The sequence below is a fragment of the Anopheles ziemanni genome, chromosome 3 (assembly GCF_943734765.1).
Source record: "Anopheles ziemanni chromosome 3, idAnoZiCoDA_A2_x.2, whole genome shotgun sequence".
Taxonomy (NCBI): Eukaryota; Metazoa; Arthropoda; class Insecta; order Diptera; family Culicidae; genus Anopheles; species Anopheles ziemanni.
In genome coordinates, this window is record NC_080706.1 from 68,279,072 (window position 1) to 68,297,908 (window position 18,837).

General features: G+C 43.0%; 1 protein-coding gene across 1 annotated transcript; it reads left to right on the plus strand.

Moving 5' to 3' along the window:
- Positions 1-1,158: 1,158 nt before the first annotated feature.
- LOC131285336 (hyaluronidase Tab y 2.0101-like) lies at positions 1,159-15,744 on the plus strand. The gene is made up of 7 exons (XM_058314190.1): positions 1,159-1,217; positions 3,892-4,184; positions 4,319-4,458; positions 10,615-10,796; positions 11,651-11,861; positions 15,432-15,520; positions 15,633-15,744. Exons 1-7 carry the CDS (start codon positions 1,159-1,161, stop codon positions 15,742-15,744), a joined length of 1,086 nt encoding a protein of 361 aa, XP_058170173.1.
- The last annotated feature ends 3,093 nt before the right edge of the window (positions 15,745-18,837 follow it).

Sequence of the window (18,837 nt, forward strand, 5' to 3'; positions counted from 1 at the left end):
AGGTGGTTTGACTGTGCAGCACGTTGCAGAGGGCCGATGTAAAGCGCCATTGTGTGTTTTTTGTTCGTCTGTCGCTGGTGTATATAAAGTGTACGATACATTTTAATTAATTTAACACGATCGATCCGGAGCACGAGCATTCTTAGGGGAGGTTGAAAAATCTAGATCGTCCGCGCAGCACTCGTGTGTTTGTGCTCCAGTCGTCAAAGTGTCAACGTTCGCCACACGACAGGCGGTGTTGCGTCTACGGCGGGAATCGACATATGAGACATTGGCGCGAGCAAGCGTGCGCGGTTAGTTCGCTTTGGCGTGGAAGTGCGCGCTTCAGTCGTACCTCGCGCCACAATCGAACAAGATCTCTAACCGCAAACGCTTCGAAGTGCGGTGCAAAAAGTGGTAAAACACAACAAAAAACAAGAGTGAAATATTGAGTCCAGGGAGACGCCCTGGAGACGCCCGCGATCGAAGGAAGCGCTAATGGATTTTAAATATGGTCGCGTTACAATACGATGTGTGCGAAAACGCTCAGTGAGTCGGTGGTGGCGACCAACGACCAACACACAGCGGTTGCGGTTGTGTTTGGACCAGATTTGACGCCGACGTCAAGCGACGTTCGCCGTTCGCAGGGAACAGGCGTGCGGTTCAGTAGCGCTTGGAATTGGCTTCGGTTTGGATGTGCAATTGATTTCAGATCTGGAGAACCGATCCAGCACATTCTTTTGGAGTGATTTATTGCCGACTGCACCCGCAGGAGGGTGTCGGGTTGACAGCCAATCAAGTTCTGTGTCACCTTCCAGGAACATCGAGTGTACAAGTGACCGCCATCTTTGCAAATCAACTTGCTTGGACCGAGAAGTTCAATAGAGTTATTAAAATTACAAATATTCTCAGTGTACCCCTATCAAGTGCATTTTGTGTCTTGGGTCATCCAGTTTAGAGCAAACCACAAAACATTAGTTAGCAAAAACACCTCAACCTAACGTCACTAGTGTCTCTTATCGCCTGAACAGACAGGAATGTCAGTGATATTTGATCAGTTTGATTAAATTAGCATATGCCTTTTAGCATTTTAGTGAACGGTTATAGTGATCAGTTTTAATTGCCAGAATACAAAGAAAACACGGCCAGTGTTTTGACAAAATGCGGGTTTCAGTAATTATGACGCTGCCGATAACGTTGGGAACGTTGCTTTTGCTCCAGCATGTCGTCGCAACTGAGTGAGTAGAAAGCCTTCAGTTAATCGTTGGAGGTTTTAAATTATTTATAGCCATGATAAACTTATTCGATGTAAACAAAGGCTGCCCTTAAGGATGCTTGGATAAAAATAGATCATAAAAAGGTAAAACTCACATCCTCTTATGACGCACTGGATTGTGACTCATAGAAAACCTTTCAAATCGGATTAGCTACGGCTGCGATCAGGTGTCAATTCGGAACTTCTGATTACTTATCGCTACCATCTTTCCCGTATGGGGGAAAACTTGTTCTACCTCAATCGTAGGGCAAGTCGAACAAAAGCAGATAGTAACAAGTAGCACATCTTCACTACTCGGAACCAGCAGCACGGTTAATCAAAGCGAGTGGCACCGGGTCAAGTCGAGATGCAGCCAGCTAGAAAAGCGTTCACCCACCCGACCGACTAACCGAGTTTTCATCGTTCCCGAACGCCACCCCGGAGGTTGCTTAGAATGAAGAATAAATATTGCAAAAGCCACGATTCATTCAATCATGCTTCATTCATCATTCAGGTCGCTGTAGCCTATCCTGGTGGCTTCGGGGAGTTCAAGTTCCTTTCGCTTCGCCGACCGAATATTGTTTGCGAACATCCAATGCATTCGCCAGCGGTATAAACTTCCTCCAAACAGGGCGTTCGCCTTTCGCTCAGCTATTACGATGTAGATTTCCATGGCAGCTGCAGCTGCGTCATACAGCAACTGACTTTGGCCATCTTTCCCCTCCCAAGAGATATAGGCAGAATTAGCGACGCGAAGTCGGCGAAGTTTCCACGTGGACGACAACGCTTCGTCCCATTTTGAATTACACCCGTTTACAGCACCAACGAAGTGTGCTAAACACTCTGCTGAAAGCCAGGCAACCAGCTGGTACTCTTATCACGTGCAGCAGCAAATGTGTAGCACAAAAATGGGACAGTTAGGATCGGCTCACACACACACACACACACACACACACGCGAAAGGCAACTCGAGCGTCGAACTTCGGATGGAACTATACTTTGCATAAACTGCATACATAATGCGCCCCCAGTTCGTAAAGCGCGGTGGCCTGCGTGGTTCCCCGGTCCCCGGAATTCGAGTGCCAGTTTTACACGGTGGTAAAGTTTGCAGTCGGAGTGAAGCTGGCCAGCAAATGCCACTTAATTACAATGTCAAAACTGTCAGACCACAAGCTTGCAGCACATCCAGCTCGAGCTCGGGAGACTGGCTTCTGCCAGAAAAGCCAAAAAACATACTATCCAAAGGTTAACCACTTCCTGTTCCCAGTTCGATGGGGTTCCTGCGGTAGAACTGCGCCTCCCCCCCTGACATCGATTGTGCTGTCGGTGGAGCTGCAGAAGAACTCCCGAACCGACGGAAGATAACTTCCGCCTCGTGGCGAAGGCAGAACTACAGGAGTGCGCTGCCACCTATGTTTAATTAAATCTCCAAACCTCACTCTTCCGGCACATCCACAAGGGTTACAGCCCCCATCCACAGGGAGGGCGAGATTGAAGTGGCCATTTTCCAACGCTGATTGGATTGTGTGGTGGCTTGCATCTTGCGGCAACGACAACCAGCTGAAGTCAACGCTATCGTCGGCCCATGTTCAACATACGCGACGCTCCTACGCAATGACATGGATTAAATACTTAATTGAAGTAAATTTGGCATAATTAAAGCCCGAAAATTAATCAACAATTAATGTCCCTGTCCGGGTTGGACGCTAACTATTTTCGGACAGCACAGGTTGCAGTGATGTGTTAGCGTTGGATCCAAGAAATCTAATAACCCAGATGTAATTTCTCAGTGTCAAATCTCGCCATCAATCAAGCTTGGAACAGAAATACTCTTGCTGGAAAAGATACCATCAGTCACAGAGAAAAAATGTGCTGACTATGTCATTCCTTCTATTTATAAACCAAACATGACTTCTTATCTTATTTTTTGCGGAGTATAGATCGTCTCCAAGTGTGACTGGCACTAAAGCCTCATAGATTAATGAATAAAAACGACGTGTTGTTAGTTTTTCGTTTTGTTATCTTTCATTTTCTAAAAACAGATATAGCAATGTTTCCAAAATTAGACGATTCCTTAGGAGTTCTCCGCAATTGAGAACAGAAAAAACAGAAACGAAACAAAACGTTAATATTTGTTCATGTAGAGTGTTTTCTACTAATAGTAGTTTAATATTTAGCATTTTAAATAAAATGCAAAGTTTTTCGTTGAATATAGGGCTATTTCAACAAAAAATCGTTGGATGTTGTAGAACAAGTAGGTAACGCCTTTAGATATAATCAAGAAGTTCCCATATTAAATTACTGGCTCATTTTGTTATCGACTCTCTGGTACAATCGAATAAAATTCCAAAAACACTAGCGCCTAGGGATGGACAAAGAATGTCATGCCGATTACATTATTCATAAATCTGGGCGTCGAGTTTGAGACTGAAATTTGACAACCTTCTGCCGATCTTAGTACCCACGAATACCTTTAAAAATTCATGTTGGCTTATTTTTCTTCTGTTCTGGTTTATGACTTTGCCAAAAATTAAACCTGATTGATGGATGGAAGCTGCTCGGATGTTTTAGGTTGCATCTAATATTCTCTGAAACGTAGTTATTCGTCCTCCACAATTTACATCCATCTGCATGTTTGTCTCGCCCGTTTATCACAGGTCCTTTGAGGTGTACTGGAACATACCGACCTTCATGTGCAATCAGTTTGGGATGGACTTTACCGGCATCAATCAGACGTACCAGGTAATACAGAACACGAACGACAGCTTCCGCGGCAATGCCATCTCGATACTGTACGATCCGGGTAAGTTCCCGGCACTGCTCGAACGGCCCTCCACCAAGACCATTTACAAGCGAAACGGTGGAGTGCCGCAGGACGGCAACCTGACCGAGCATCTGGAGCTGTTCGAGCGTCATCTGGACGAGCTGATTCCGGACCAGAACTTCGGTGGTAAGTAGTCCGCGTTAGTCCGGCCCTAAGTTCGTCCCCGGCTAAGTGCTTCACCGTCGGGACAGGGGACTAATGGAACGACTGCACTAACCACTCTCGGTCTGCCTTCTCTCACCCCCCCCCCCAACGCACAGGCGTTGGTGTCATCGATTTCGAGTCCTGGCGACCCATCTTCCGGCAGAACTTTGGCTCGCTGCAACCGTACAAGGATTTGTCGGTACGGATCGAGAAGGAACGCCATCCCTTCTGGAGTGCCGCCCTTGTCGATCGTGAGGTAAGTAAACAAATTAGCGGCCAGCCCATCACGTCGCACAAATAATGGAGCGTTTCTCCATTAACGGCAAGCTTTTCTAAAACCGAACTCTTACCGGGTTGGAAAAGGGTTCGGCGAATGTCATAAAGGCGCACGGGATGATAAACAAGAAAACCTCCCACAAAACCTGGAGAACTCATGGGCAGCCATTTGCCCGTCACCGATTCAATGGTCGAAAATGGCGAAGGGCGGGAAGTAAGCAACAGTGATGCCTTTTTCTTCCAGCTCAAAAACGTTACAAACGGGTTCTGTTTACCCGCAGCAGAGGAGTTTAAGTGCGAGAAGTGTTTTGTGAAGTGGTGCATACTCCCACTCCCATCGAGCCGGGGGAATGAAAGTGTGTTCCTGATTTCAGAGGTTCTTTTTTCCGTCCCAGCTTTGTTTTCCTCCGGCGTTCTCAACGTTTCACTTTCAAAAACTGTTGCGTCTCTCCGTTCGTCCAGAAACCCGACTATCATCGACGTCATCAGCCTAAGTGCCAAAGGGTCGCGCTCGCCGGAACCGCCCTCCTGGTCGGATAAAAATGGTCAACTAAATGAACCTCCTCTGGCCGAAAACAGTGATGATCCGCTGTTGAGCAGTGAAAATGGATGAGGGTAACTTTGGGAGGATAAGTTTTGGGTTGTATTTTATTTATATGCCTTTTTTCCCTGCCTCTCCGAAAGCTCATGAATATGCGTACGCTGTTGATGGTCCGAGAATCAATTGTGGGGAGGAGGGGGGGAATTGGGAGGCTTGGTATGGTCTAAGCCGTATTATTTGTTTGCGATCCCTGGACCTTTTTCAGGAAATTTTTATATTCGAGATGCTCAATATTCCTAAGCGAACGTGTGAGCATTCTGTACAAACAATGAGCTAAACTAAATAGAACCATTGATTTCCGGACACTTAAAATCACCTCTTCGTTGTTTGTTAATCTTAAAAGAAAAATACTTATTTACAAATGCAAACAAGTAGTAAAAATCATACCTGCAGTGAGTAAACAAACAGAAAATGGCTTATTTTTGCATCCATCAAGCTGATCAAACGACTATCTGAGGAAAAAGAATGTCAAAGTATCCACAGCCTTCCATTCCCATCTAAATTTATTATTCCTTTGCGAACCTTCCCGGGTTCTCTAACTTATCTACTCCGTTCCGATCAAGATTAACCATTCACCAGAAACGCAATTCGACCGTCCAATCGGGGCGGAAAACTTTCACCCGGAGCAGTCCCATGCTCTCGTAAGCCTTCTGGGTATTAATTGGACGCTCGAGAAAGAATCCTCCCTGGATGGGTTGAAGGCAGAGGAAGAAAAAGAGAGGCGTGAGAAATTCCTCATGCCTGTAACTTCTTGCCATTTTTTACTCTGCAAAATACTACCCTTAGCAGAGTGGAATGCGGAACCCTTTTTTTCCACGTTGCCTTTCGTTTCCTTTTCGATGTTAAATTCCATCCACCAGTTGCGTTCCGCAGTCGGCAGTCGTAATCTTTGCAAATAAGATACAGCACATGCCGAGCAAAACAGGTTTTGAAGTCCCGACGCCGGCGTTCCGGCCACTCTGCACTATCTTCCAGCTCATTTCCTGAGTGGGTCGGATCGGTAGCATAAGAGAGAAGTTGGTGAAAAGATACTGTGACAAATGAAACCCTTAATTCTGGGAAGGATTTACCATGCAGGATCCTGGTAAACACCAATTTCCTTTTTATGCTCGTTACAACGGCACAGATGATTCTTTCCCGTAGCTCCTTTCCTCCGCATGTTGGTGTACCGTGTTTGGAGGAAAAATTCTCAAATTGTGGAAAATCATACGACGGAAAACTTTACGGAAAGCACAGGGATATTTTAAGATCCGTTTTGGGTTTTCCCAGGAAATCTTCCTCCAGCGATATCGGAAACGAATTTCGACCGAACAAATGATTAAACGGTCTCGAAAGATGATGATTCATCATGTCATTGATTGACCGTATAATTGGGGAAGGAGAAGTCGCACGAAGCGTTCATGTAGCTATCTTTTTCGCAAACCTTGACCGTACTTTTGTGTCCGAGCGACCGAAAGACTGCCGAATCAAAGTGGATAACTCCAGGGCTGCCCCTGACTTCCTCGACGTACATCCATAACCCACCCGGTAATGTTGGAGAAAGTTTAATATGCCGGAAAATGAAAACCATTTCAAAGGTTTTTCTGCGTACGGCGAAAGTTGGAATGAGGAAAAACATCAGCCTATTTACTGGAGTAAGCATCGGATCCCATAATAAACAGGGTACGGTTGTGAATTCCAAAAGAATCCAAAATGTTTCCGAGCGTTGGGTCGGAGTAAAAATCGATAGCTGGTTGGAAATCGCAGGTTATTTTTCACATCGGTCAATAATCTGCTAAAGGAAGTTCAATTTAATGGAGACCCAATCCGAAGAAATAAGAAATTTACACTCGAATAGATTCATCCGAAAAATGTAAGCTCCAACTTTTGATCAAGTAAAATTCAATGTCGTAAACTTCAAGACAACTCAATAAAACTTGACAAACTACCAAACGATTTCACACGCAACATAATCACGGAGAAACTGTTGTCAATCTTTGTTTTTCCACTAATCACTAACATCTCTAAATGGAACGACCAATTAGCCCAATAGAAACATTGCTCAACCTCGCTCGGGTCAATTTGTCACTTGACAATCTGCCGCCATAAAAAAGCGGGCAAACACGGTGAATTACCGATTTTTATTATGTCGCGCCCCCAGTATCGCTGTTAACCTTCACCGTTTGCCCGCAGATGTGACTGGACTATGCCAAAGGTCAAAGTCAAAATCGATTCGAATGTCTGCGCTTGGTCTTCGTTCGGTTTTCGATTCGTCCTTTTCCCTCGCCTGAACGACCTTGCATGCCACTCGATCGATTTTCTCACTCTCAAGTTGAGTTGACAGCAAATGCTGTGCGAAGTGATTTTTTACAACTCGCTACAAATTTTGCCGAATGCGGAAAATGTCCAAGTACACACTTCACGTACAAGAGAAAGCTCCCCAAAGTCAAACGTTGAATGTTTCCGGCAGCCGGAGGCACCGATCATCAAAATGCCTGTCCACCGAGTAAAAACCGCAAATGAAATACCGCGGTGCACAAATGAATAAAATTGTCAAACGGTCAAATTCTTCTCGCTACTAATGGGTTTTTGGGGTGCGGAACCACGAAACGGCTTCAAATAGCATGCCTCTATACCGTTTTATCCGTCCTTTGTAAACGGGACGAAATTTGTGGTTTTCCGTTTTTGAAAGACACATACCAACCGTTTCGAAGTAGACGGGTATTTGACCGTACAAACCCAAATTCAATTTTAGAACCGTAGTCAAACCGTAGGCCGTAGGAAGCGAACTGTTTCGTGGTGGAATACGGTCAGAATGTACCCGGTGGGAAAATTGTTTCATCGCTGCTATAAAAAACCACAGTCTGTTTGATTTTTCAATGTACCAACCACACCAACCACCAACCATGGACTTAACCAATGGCAACTGGGATTCCTTTAGGTTAGTTTCATTGCTTGACGAAGAAGTTGTGGTTTTAATGTTTAAACGATAACATTGAGTGTGGCTAATTATTTTTATTTCTTTTCCATTCCTTCACTAAACTACGGCAGTAAAGCTCTCTCGCGCTTTTAAGTACTATATTTAATTATTTATTGCTTTAAAAGAAACGCATCTAACTCTACCTAGTGACACTTAACGACTCGAACTATGCGGATTAAACCGGATAATTATTGGTTTCTGGAAAAATTATAAGCATCAGTCCTATATAAGCAGCTGAACATAAAAAGGAAAGCAAGAAGTTCTGCAAAGAGAGCTTAAGCTATAAACAATTGTTTATAGGAAATTAAAACGTAATAATTCTGGATATACTCATAATACATTTAATTTGAGTTATATTTCATTCATTTAACATTCAATGAATTAGATAAATTTGACAAACTCGAGTTGAAAATCCGCCGTTTGTTTAATAAGTCAATTCTAAACGCGCAAAACACGATTTGAAAGAATAAAAAATAGGAGCTCAAGGTATAAAACAACTATTTAACGTACTTACGGCTTCAATACTTGAACATGCTGCAAACATATTTGCAGATTTCTTCTAAATCCTGGTTACATAACATCCCTTATAACAAAACATTGCTGTTCAATATTTTGTTTGGTTTAAATGCTCTCAGTGTTTTATCGAAAATTAGCTCACCATAGTTTATCATATTATTCTTCTATTTTTTAAAATTTCACATGTTTTATTTGTGATTTTCTGTAAAGTACATATGACAGACATTTCTCAACATCACAGGACTTAATTGACAGGACATCAAATGGTCATTCACTTCCGGCGAACTTCTGCAAATTGCATCGAACAAATACCGAGTTATTGCATTTGTTTGCGAACTTTCACTTCCTTCTCTGGAAACCGAAGAATATTTGCGCTATTAAACGGGGACGCTTTGATGGTTCAGTTCCATCTGACCCATAGCTGCTACTATTGCATTGGACCCGGTATGCTCCAATTTCCACCAGCACTCCATCCATCACACTGTTTCAAAAGCCTTTTTCCCACTCTCCCGGAAAAGTACACTTTCATTGGCGTGCAATTTACAGTGTGCAAGAAAGGGAAAAGTTTTTCCTCGGCACCCACAGTGCCTACCGGTTCGAATGGGACATCCACAGAGCGTAACCAGCAGGAGGTTCAATAAAACTTAATTAATTTCATCTTTTACGATATGAGTTTTATTGGAATACTCTGTCGATGGTGTTCGACCGGTGTGTGCGAGAGGAAGAGTTATTTGACGTAGTTCTTTCGGTAACGGCAGCATTGCTATAAGTGAGCCGGAATAGAAAAACAAACGAAAGGCTAAAACCCTTCGCCACTAACAACGACAAACTGCAAATTGCTCCTGCTATTTCTACCGGCAGCTCGGAACTCGCTGCTTGGCGCCTGGTGAGTTGTTGTCAAGGGAATTAAGCTGATGTTGCTGTAGTGGTACCATGTATACTGGTATTTATTTTTCCCCCTATGGGGAAAAGTACTGGGAGCAAAAGTTCGCTTCGTTATGCTCAACAAAAGGAATTTGAAACATCCTTTCTGATTTAGAAGAAACAGTTTTTACAACACACAAACAGTAGACACAATAAACAGTATAGTTTACGGCTTTTGAGATATTCGGGATAAACTCTGCCAGGCTTAGCAGTAATCATTCAACATACAACATCTAAGTACTTGACGCGGACCACAAAAGAGCCTCGTTTTGCCCGCATTAAACCCTTTCCCGTGAGGCAGAAAACGCTATCGTAGTTCTGAATAGGCATAGCACGACTTCACTTCCCAAAGCCCGGATTCATACAGTCGAGCATCAGCTCCGGGAGCACCCAAAACCGGGCCATATGTATCCCTTCTGCGGTGCCGGTGCAGAAGTCCCTGCTTCCGATAACCATAATTTACCGAGCAGCAACAAGCGCTTCCGGCCCCGGCACGGACCGACCCTTTCTGCCGACACCGGCAATCCAATTTTCTCGAGGTCATGGCTTTCAGAGGAATCGATGGATGGAATGGGGGAATGCCGGGGGACTCTCGGCAAGCGGTCCAACTTTTAGAGCCATTTTGTTTCGCCCATATCCGTGTCCGAAGCCAACGTTTGTTCCAAACGAGCTGTGGATCCAGCACTATCCAGGACTATTTTCCTGAAGTGGTATGCATGTGTGTGCGCGTGTATGTGTTTATCCCGTGATACCAGAGGTCGTATTTTATCCCAGCACTCTTCTTTATTTGGTATGCATGTTCGTGGGTGTGTGTGTGTGCATGTCGACCATAACTTCCAGCCAGGCAAATTGCTTCGAGTTACGAATCCACCTGAACGAACCTAAAGCGAGCAACGAATGGAATCGTCCTCCATTGTCGTCAAGAGCAGACTGCTGCCAAATACCCGGCCAATGTCTGGTCGTAGTCCTTCCGGATCGTCCCGAAACGGGGTACGAGCGCATCCTATCTTCGCGATCCCGATGCTTGCCTTTTCCCGGTGCGATTTGCACCGTTTTTCACTTATTTATTCACTAACTTCTATTTTAACGTTTTTTTTTGTTTTTCTTTCCCCCATTCTCCATCCCGCACCCGTCAGGCAACGCGACGCTTCGAAGCAACAGGACGAGAGTTTATGGAGCGCACGCTGCTGCTGGCCAAACAGCGTCGACCTCGGGCACAGTGGGGCTACTACGCGTTTCCCTACTGCTTCAACATGAACGGCGGGGCGAACGGAGGACGGGAAAACTGCTCGCCGGAGGTGCAGAAGGAAAACAACCGGTACCGCTCTCGCAAACGTCCTACCGTGGACAGTTCTACACCTTCACTCTCGCACGACTATCAACACTCTTTTGGTTTGGGCTTCCAAAATGGGTGACCGGAAGTTGGGTTATTGTTTTCTCTCATCCGACCCGAATTAACCGCATTTTGCTGGAACCGTTTTGGTGCGCCTAGTCTGAGTAGAGAGTCCTTTTGTATTGCAGCTTCTAGCGATTGTGCAACGCTTCCTCGTGATAGTTTCTGGCAACAGCTGTTTGCTTCCTAGCCGGATATCCGAAGGACGCCAGGCCTTAGATACCCATTCCAACGGACGGTAAAAGTCAGACTGCGTAAAGGGAATCCATAAATTACCTTTTACTCTTATTAGACGTGGAATATTACCCAGAATATGTTGGTCCAGAACTTTATTGTCAAAAAAGTTCTACCAATTGGATTTTGCAGTTATTGGATCATTTTCGTGTTTGAATTTGACGTTTTGCTCTACTTAGAGTAACGAATGAAACGTGTTGCAACTAACAGAGCAAAAAATAAATAAACAGAGGTATAGGTAATATGCTATACCGATATTAAAGGAATACTTAGGACACGGTTTGGTAATTTTGGAAGGTGCCTGGTTCTGGTTCTAGAGACATAATTTTGAGTGATTGGAATAGTTTAAATTCAATTCTTATTCAATATCCTAAAATGGCAACTCATTAAAACAGAGATATCCAGATAGTTACACATTGTTTATCACACAGAAATTCTCTAAACTATTACTTGTCCCCAATACTCATTAAACCCATCTTGTAGCTAAACCTCTTCATCATCGCATCGATACTGAAATACCACCCGTTATATGACTCTTCCCGTAGCCTCCTTTGGTTGTACGATGAGTCCGACATCATCTTCCCATCGGTCTACCTGCGCCAGAAGCTTTCACCCAGCGAACGGGAGCAGCTCGTGAGGGGCCGAGTCCGGGAGGCGGTACGTGTTGCACAACGCACCATCGGCTCAAAGCAACGACGAAAAGTCCTCACCTATCTGCGCTACGTGTTCACCGACACGGTTAAGTACTTGTCGGAGGTAAGTATCGAGTCACCCTCGAGAGGGGTTTGTTTGACAATACGTCCTTCTTTGCTGCAGCGAACATCTTTGAACTTTACGCTTCAAGGACCGGAATCGGTTTCCTTTATCGAGGTAAAGCTTGCAAACTATTCTGGGGTTTAATTTTACAAGAGGATACAAAACACACATCGTTCATGATTCAAGCAACACAGGAAAATGAAAAACAGACCTCGTCCTCGTTGATACTACGAAAAGGATGTAAATAAGAGCTTGGTTCGAATAGTCATCGCAGTTTGAGAGAGTGGTTGTTGGCTTTGTTTTCTTCGAATACATTACACCAACAGCAAAAATATTATGTTATGGTTTAACATATCTTCAAAGTGTTTAGAACAGTTAATGCTTGGTAAACATTAGTAATTCTCAACAGTATCAATATTATCAATATTAACTTTAAATCTTTTAAAACACTAATTGAATTAAGTTTTCTGACGAAGAATTAAATAAGCCAATGAAAACGAACAAACCTTGTTTTAGGAATATCAGCTATTTTATGGCTACTTTGGCCTTTTAGACTTCACGTCAATTTTTACTACCTGTGTTGTTGCTCAAGTTCTTTGCTGAATAACAAGAAAAATCTCAGTCAGTTGGAATGTTTGCTGAGTAAATCATTGCAAATAGCTTCTAAATGTTGGTATGGAATAAAAACGACAACCCATAGAATAAGTTTTTATAATATGATTCGATGCTTTCGGTAGAGTTCCAAAAAGTTGTGCGAAAAGATTCGTTTTTCCCTGTACCAGAAAGTGCATGGGTCACTTCCTCTTCCACAGCTTTCAGCTAGTATTATGTACCTTGGCTACGAGCTAGTTTTTCGCTCGCGAAACCCCTCCACACAAACCATGCCGTGAGCAAGGTCGACGGAAACTGAGTCAACTCAATTACGTACCCACATCGAGAACATCCGGACGAGCGGATATGATAAATATTGAAAGTTCCAAAGGGAACTAAACTCAGATGCTGCGCATCGATGCCAACGTGGAGCATCGTGCTTCCTTCTAGGATGACCTTTCGATTTTGTTCAAGCTTTTCGAAACTAGACTTCTGTTTATATTTTGTTTTGAAGAGCATCTATGTTTTATTGTAATTTGGATTTGGTATAGTGAATGTTAGATAAATTTCTACTCAATAAAACAATACAATCAACACATCTTTTTGTGTAAACAAAACAATGAAAGTAGTTCAGTGCATTGAACAAACAGTTGAATTACAAAAGCACTCAAACAGTGGTAATACCGATAAAATAGGGTAATGCCGAGTCTATCACTACCGTGGGACTTAAGTAACAAAAAACAAAACCATAGAATGTTGTTTTGTCCTTCTGCTTTCCTTTTTCAAGTGTTCACTTTCCCTTTTCCCACCAAAACCCCGTAAAACACTCTTGCGCTGTTGACACTGAAGTTAGTAATTATTTTCTCAGACTTTCTCAACTCTGCACTTGAGAACTTTTTGGTCGAAATTATTTTAACACGCAAGACTGGTGCCGGTTCTGTTCTGTTGAAGACTGTAAAACGAGTAAAAAAAAACTTTCAGAAACTCAAATCGACACGAGGATGAACCAGAGCTGCTTTGCACCCAATTTTAACCATCGCTTTTTGTTCTGTTCCATCATTCACGACTGTTTTGTTTTGTGAAACAACCGACTCCTATTTCAGTCGCTTTGTATTTGCTTTACTCGGATGGATTCAGTTTTAATTTCCCCAGATATGAACCGTGCCGTTCGTGAGGATGTTTTTGTTTGGTGGACAATTTTCGAGAATGATTTTTTCCTCCGCACACTGTTGCGCTCTCCAGCAGCCGCCTATAAAAATCCCCAGGGATTTTCCGGGAGAAAATTGAGTGAGGTTCGTAATCACAAAGAAACATAAAAAAAAGGACGAGAGGAAAAAAGGTTTCATCAGGAGTTTTGAATGACTTCGGGCAGAATCGGATTCGGGAAAAACTTGAATTCAAAGCTATCATTTGGAATAGGCCCCGGTTTGAGCCGTAAACTGAAAAGTTTTCATTTTATTGTTCTAAAAATTCATAATTTGTCTGCGTAAGTGGTTGATTATTCGAAAGTACGAAAACGTTTAACCGCTGCGTTGAAAGTTGATATATAAATTAATTGGAGCTGGGACAGCTTGATTCCCTGAATGATTTTGTTATCATTAATTATTTGACACTCGTTATTTGATGACTTTTTGGAACATCGTTCGCAGAACTCCTTAAAATCTTATCATTTCAATAAAAATATAATAATCGCATATTGCTTGAGCTAAATGAACAACTAATTCACATTTTTGTTGGCCTTAGGTTCACACAACAACCTTTTAATTAGGATAAACCCTAGCCTAATACACCAAAGAATATTACGATTTTGGAAAAATACTTTTATGCCAACAACCTGTCGCAAAAACTCATTTATGAAAACGGTGACCGGAAACGGTATAATTATCCCGCCCTTTCGTGCTAATACGAAGATAATGATCGTAATGTCAACCGGGAGAAAACTTTCCGGTCGTCGAAGAAGATTAAAAAAGTCTCGGTGAAATGTGGAAAAAAGGTTACATTAGACCAAAAACAAAAAAAAAAAAGCTCGACAAAACTAAAACTCGCCAACCATGAAACGGTCCTCAACTTTTTTAATCAAATTTGTTCTCATTATCCCTCACTCGGTTCAAACAAGAGTTGGTGGTTTGAAAAAACGAGTTGCTAAACTCCCTACCATATGGTGGACAACGCCCCACCGGAATCTATGGCGAATCATTTCCCAGCAACTCCGACTCGTTTGACACTTCATTTCCGGCTTCGGACGATGACGATTATCAAACCGTTCGCTTCGCAGGACCGTTGGTTCCATTTGTGAAAGGGGTTCAGTTTTTTTTTTTATTATTTTATTTCATCCTGCAGTTCAACTTTCTGTGGTTGCCACCAGTTCCGGACCACTCAAGTGCAAACGTGGCAAGTTCATACCGGAAGGAATTTAACGAAAAAAAACACACACTCATTCGTCGCAGAAATTATTTAGCGGATCTAGCAAATCCCACCGAACATGACAAACTGAACCAGTTGGTACGGGTTTCGTTTTCCGCTTCCGATTTCCACGCCGGTCAGGGGCAACACATGATTGACGCACGCCCGGACCGACCCGGATAGGTCAGCACCGGTCCTAAGCCCATTCTAATCCCCGCTTCCCCGGTCGGATAATGTACTTTGGCGCGCACAATGTGATCCACTGTGCGATTCGTGTATTCGCGGTCTGGACGCGAAAACCGGACCACTCGGAGACCACACCGAGGGAATAGTTTTAATTAAGCACCCTTGTCAACACTTTTCTGCACTTTTCGAGAGCCGCTTTGGAGCGGGGGGCGCAAAAAAGTTTTCATCACCACACTCCAGTTCAAACGGACACGCCGTGAGGTGCGAAAGGATTAAGGATTAAATGTACACCTTGCCCCGGGCAAGAATTTTCTATATGTTTGTCATTCTATCTGATACGGTTTTTATGCTACTCTACGTTTGTTGTTTCTTCCATTTGACCCACTTCAGAGCGACTGGATTAGTGCGCTGGCGGCCATGAAAAGTACCGGCTCCGATGGGATCATCCTCTGGGGCAGCTCATTCGATCTGAATTCACGGTAAGCTTTTATTTAATTTAATCTAAAAACTTTCCCTAACACTCCACAAAGGAGAACTAAAACCACCGGTCTTACAATTCCCTTTTTTTATTTCCACACTCGACAACTGCAGGCAAAAGTGTTCCGATTTCAAGACGTACCTGGACACCACCCTCGGTCCAGTCCTGAGCAGTCTGCGGCCTCGCTCAACGACGATGGACAATCCACCGGGCGCACCCATCTAACCAGTCGACTCTCGAAAGTCCTTGGCGCAAGACTGGACGCAACGTCTACAACGGGAACCTTTACCAAACCAACCGCGAACCCCAAAGCGTTCTCGAATGCCGAGTGCGAGCGTTATTTATTTAAGTTCTAAGTTATGTAAAGATAATTGATGCATTTTAACCATACTAAATCTAAACGCTTAGGAATAAAGTAATTTGTGCAGAATACTTAAAAGCTTGCTGTTTTATTTCTGACACTCGATAAACTACACAACTGTTGTTTGGAACTATATTTAGAAGTCATTAATCATTACTATCAAACGGTAAAATGTATAATAAAATTGAATACTACAAGTATAACAAAATATAAGGACAACTGGTTACCATAACTGTGCAGTTGAGAATAGTTTCGATACTAACTTATCTGAAAATACAAAGAGCTGCTCATAATTCTTCGTGAGATCATCGATACTTTCCGAATAAATCTAATAAAAAGCGTTTTGGGTAATAATTACATATCTTACATCTTTTACGATTGCATTCATTGAACAAACTTATAATTTAACGATAAACTTCAAAAATATTCTACGGTAAATTAAAAACAAAGACTTATTTAACAAGGTCTGTACAAAAAAAACCAACAATTGTAAAAAATAAAGAAACTGGTAACAGATGACTCTTGAGGTGGTTGTTTTCTTGTGAAAAATGTGATATTTATATCCTTGTAAGGTGTCGTAACGTTTACCTTGCTAAACGATACATGCATGTGTACATTAAATTATGTAGAAGTTCTTACTTTTTAGGCCCAAGCTTCGTTTCAATATTTGATGATATGATATTTTTCCATTCAACACAAGCACAACTTTGGTAATGGCACAAATGAGCTAACGGAGAGGCTAAAAATAAATGCCTAAAAACACGCATAAACGAAATAAATATTTCATCCACGAAAAGCTCGGTCTGCATTTATCACCAGCCACCGGCCCAGTTGATGCCCGTCGTTCTCTTTCGCACCAAAAAGCGGGTATGGTTTGTGGTAACAGCGCTCAGTAACGCTAGCAGAGAGCGTACACCACGTAGGAACGTGCGATGCGATAATTAACTGCCATGATTAATGATCTCCCGACCCGTAATGCACTACAAATTGGAAATGGCTTTGAAAAATGGGCTTTTCCCACCATTAACTCCGGCCGAAAGAAGGTGCCTGTCGACAGACGGCTGCAAATCTGGGTTCGCACTGCGAATTCCAAAAAGGCGTCTCGCTTTGACTCGTGATCGAAACGAACTGAAAGTCCCAGTACGCCCTTGATTTCCAGGATAATCTTGAACGCGGCCAGCAGAGGGAAATCTAAATACCTCCAGGAACCCATCGCACTACCGAGAAATCTGGTCCGGACCCAATCGAACGGAGATAAGCAAGACGAGAAGAAGTGCGGTTCGGTTCGAATTCCATTTCGAACTCCAGCAGAAAGAAAACAAAATGCCTCCAAGGACCTTTCGGCGTAGTCATGCGTTTCTCAGTTTTTCCCAATAAAAAGCGTACGTTGCAAGTCAAATACTTGCGGTGCAAGGCTTTCGCGGGAACCGCCGTATCAAACGGTACGACTTCCAAAGTGAACTTCGACTCCTTGAATTCCTTGTAACACGCACCGTCAAATGGATCCACGGTGTGACAGGTGACAAATCCAATCACGCATAGACGATAGACGGAACTTTGACGAATGGTGAGATTCACGTTGCCACATCCAATTTTCTCTTCGTCGGCTTATGCCGCCAGTGGCACAAAGGAAGTAGGGATTTTCTTTTTTGTGGAATCGCCATTATCTGATGGGAAAAATATTCTTTTGACTTCCAGTGAATTTTCAAACTTTGTAGACCAAATTTGAAACTCGGTTTGAAGCACATCAATCAGCGGGAATGAATATTTTTCGGCATGGGTTTTGGAAAAATTGGTTTTTCCTGGGTATGTAATAAATGTTATTATAAATATGAATTTTACCTAAAAATGAACACCTTTTCGAGGAATATTTAATGATTAGTTGGCAGATCGGTTACAACAGAAGGTCTGAACGGTTTAAATAAAGTTTCCATGTCAATCTGTGTCATACACATCAACTAGTGCTTCGAGATATGTTCCACATAGTTCTTCAAACATGTTAAAGAACTAGCAACTAATGCTTCTATAAGTTCAATATTTTTAGCAACAACGTAAGTTTGGTTATGAAGATTATAAAATAAAACCAAGCAATTAAACATCAAATTAAACTAAAAAAGTAGGTACATTGAGAATGTTTGTTGAAGCAGTTATTCCTTGTTGCATACATTTAGGCGTTTCATGTGTTTGGTGGTTTTAAAGTCTGTTGAGAGATTTCTCCATCCTGGAAAGAATGTCAACTTTGTTCTACCGTTCGATGACCGTGACATGAGTCATCCACTCAACGAAACAGTTTGCCAGTTGAGATTAGCTTCTCGGTTCTCTTTCTTTAATCCAATTGCCGCGAGAAACGAGGAAGCCCGGAATCGGATACACTTAGTTGGCAAATGCAACCAAACAGAAGAATCTACTTAGACAAGTGTACCGGTCGTTTACAACCTCGCCGCAAAACCAGAAAACGATCAGGATGGGAACAGTAATTTGTTATTTCAACGTTCTGTTTTTGCAAATAGTTGTTTTCCTATAACTCATGGGTAATGCATTTCAATTTTCCCAAATAAAAATCTCCTAGTATTTCCTTCACCCTCTAACATACCACCGCGCTGGAGGAACCGAACGACTAGCCTGATTGGATAAAGTAAATCATAGTAAAAAAATGGCACACACGCGTACGGGCGGATCGTCAACATACGGAACTGCACTCCACGCTGCACCACTCATAAAGCACCCGGCTGCAGTGGTGCACCGCGGTGCAGCAAAGGTGCAGACCTGGAGCCACCTGCGGGCAAAGGTGAGTCAGATGGTGTAGCCACTGTTTAGCTGGAACCAACACGCGGTGTACGCAAACAACTCCGACGAAAGGGGTTGGAACAAATCTAATTTACTATTTACGCCCGGTGCTGCATCGCTTCGGACAGCGTGCTGCTTGGTTTCGTTTGTTTACGCCATTTACACTATCG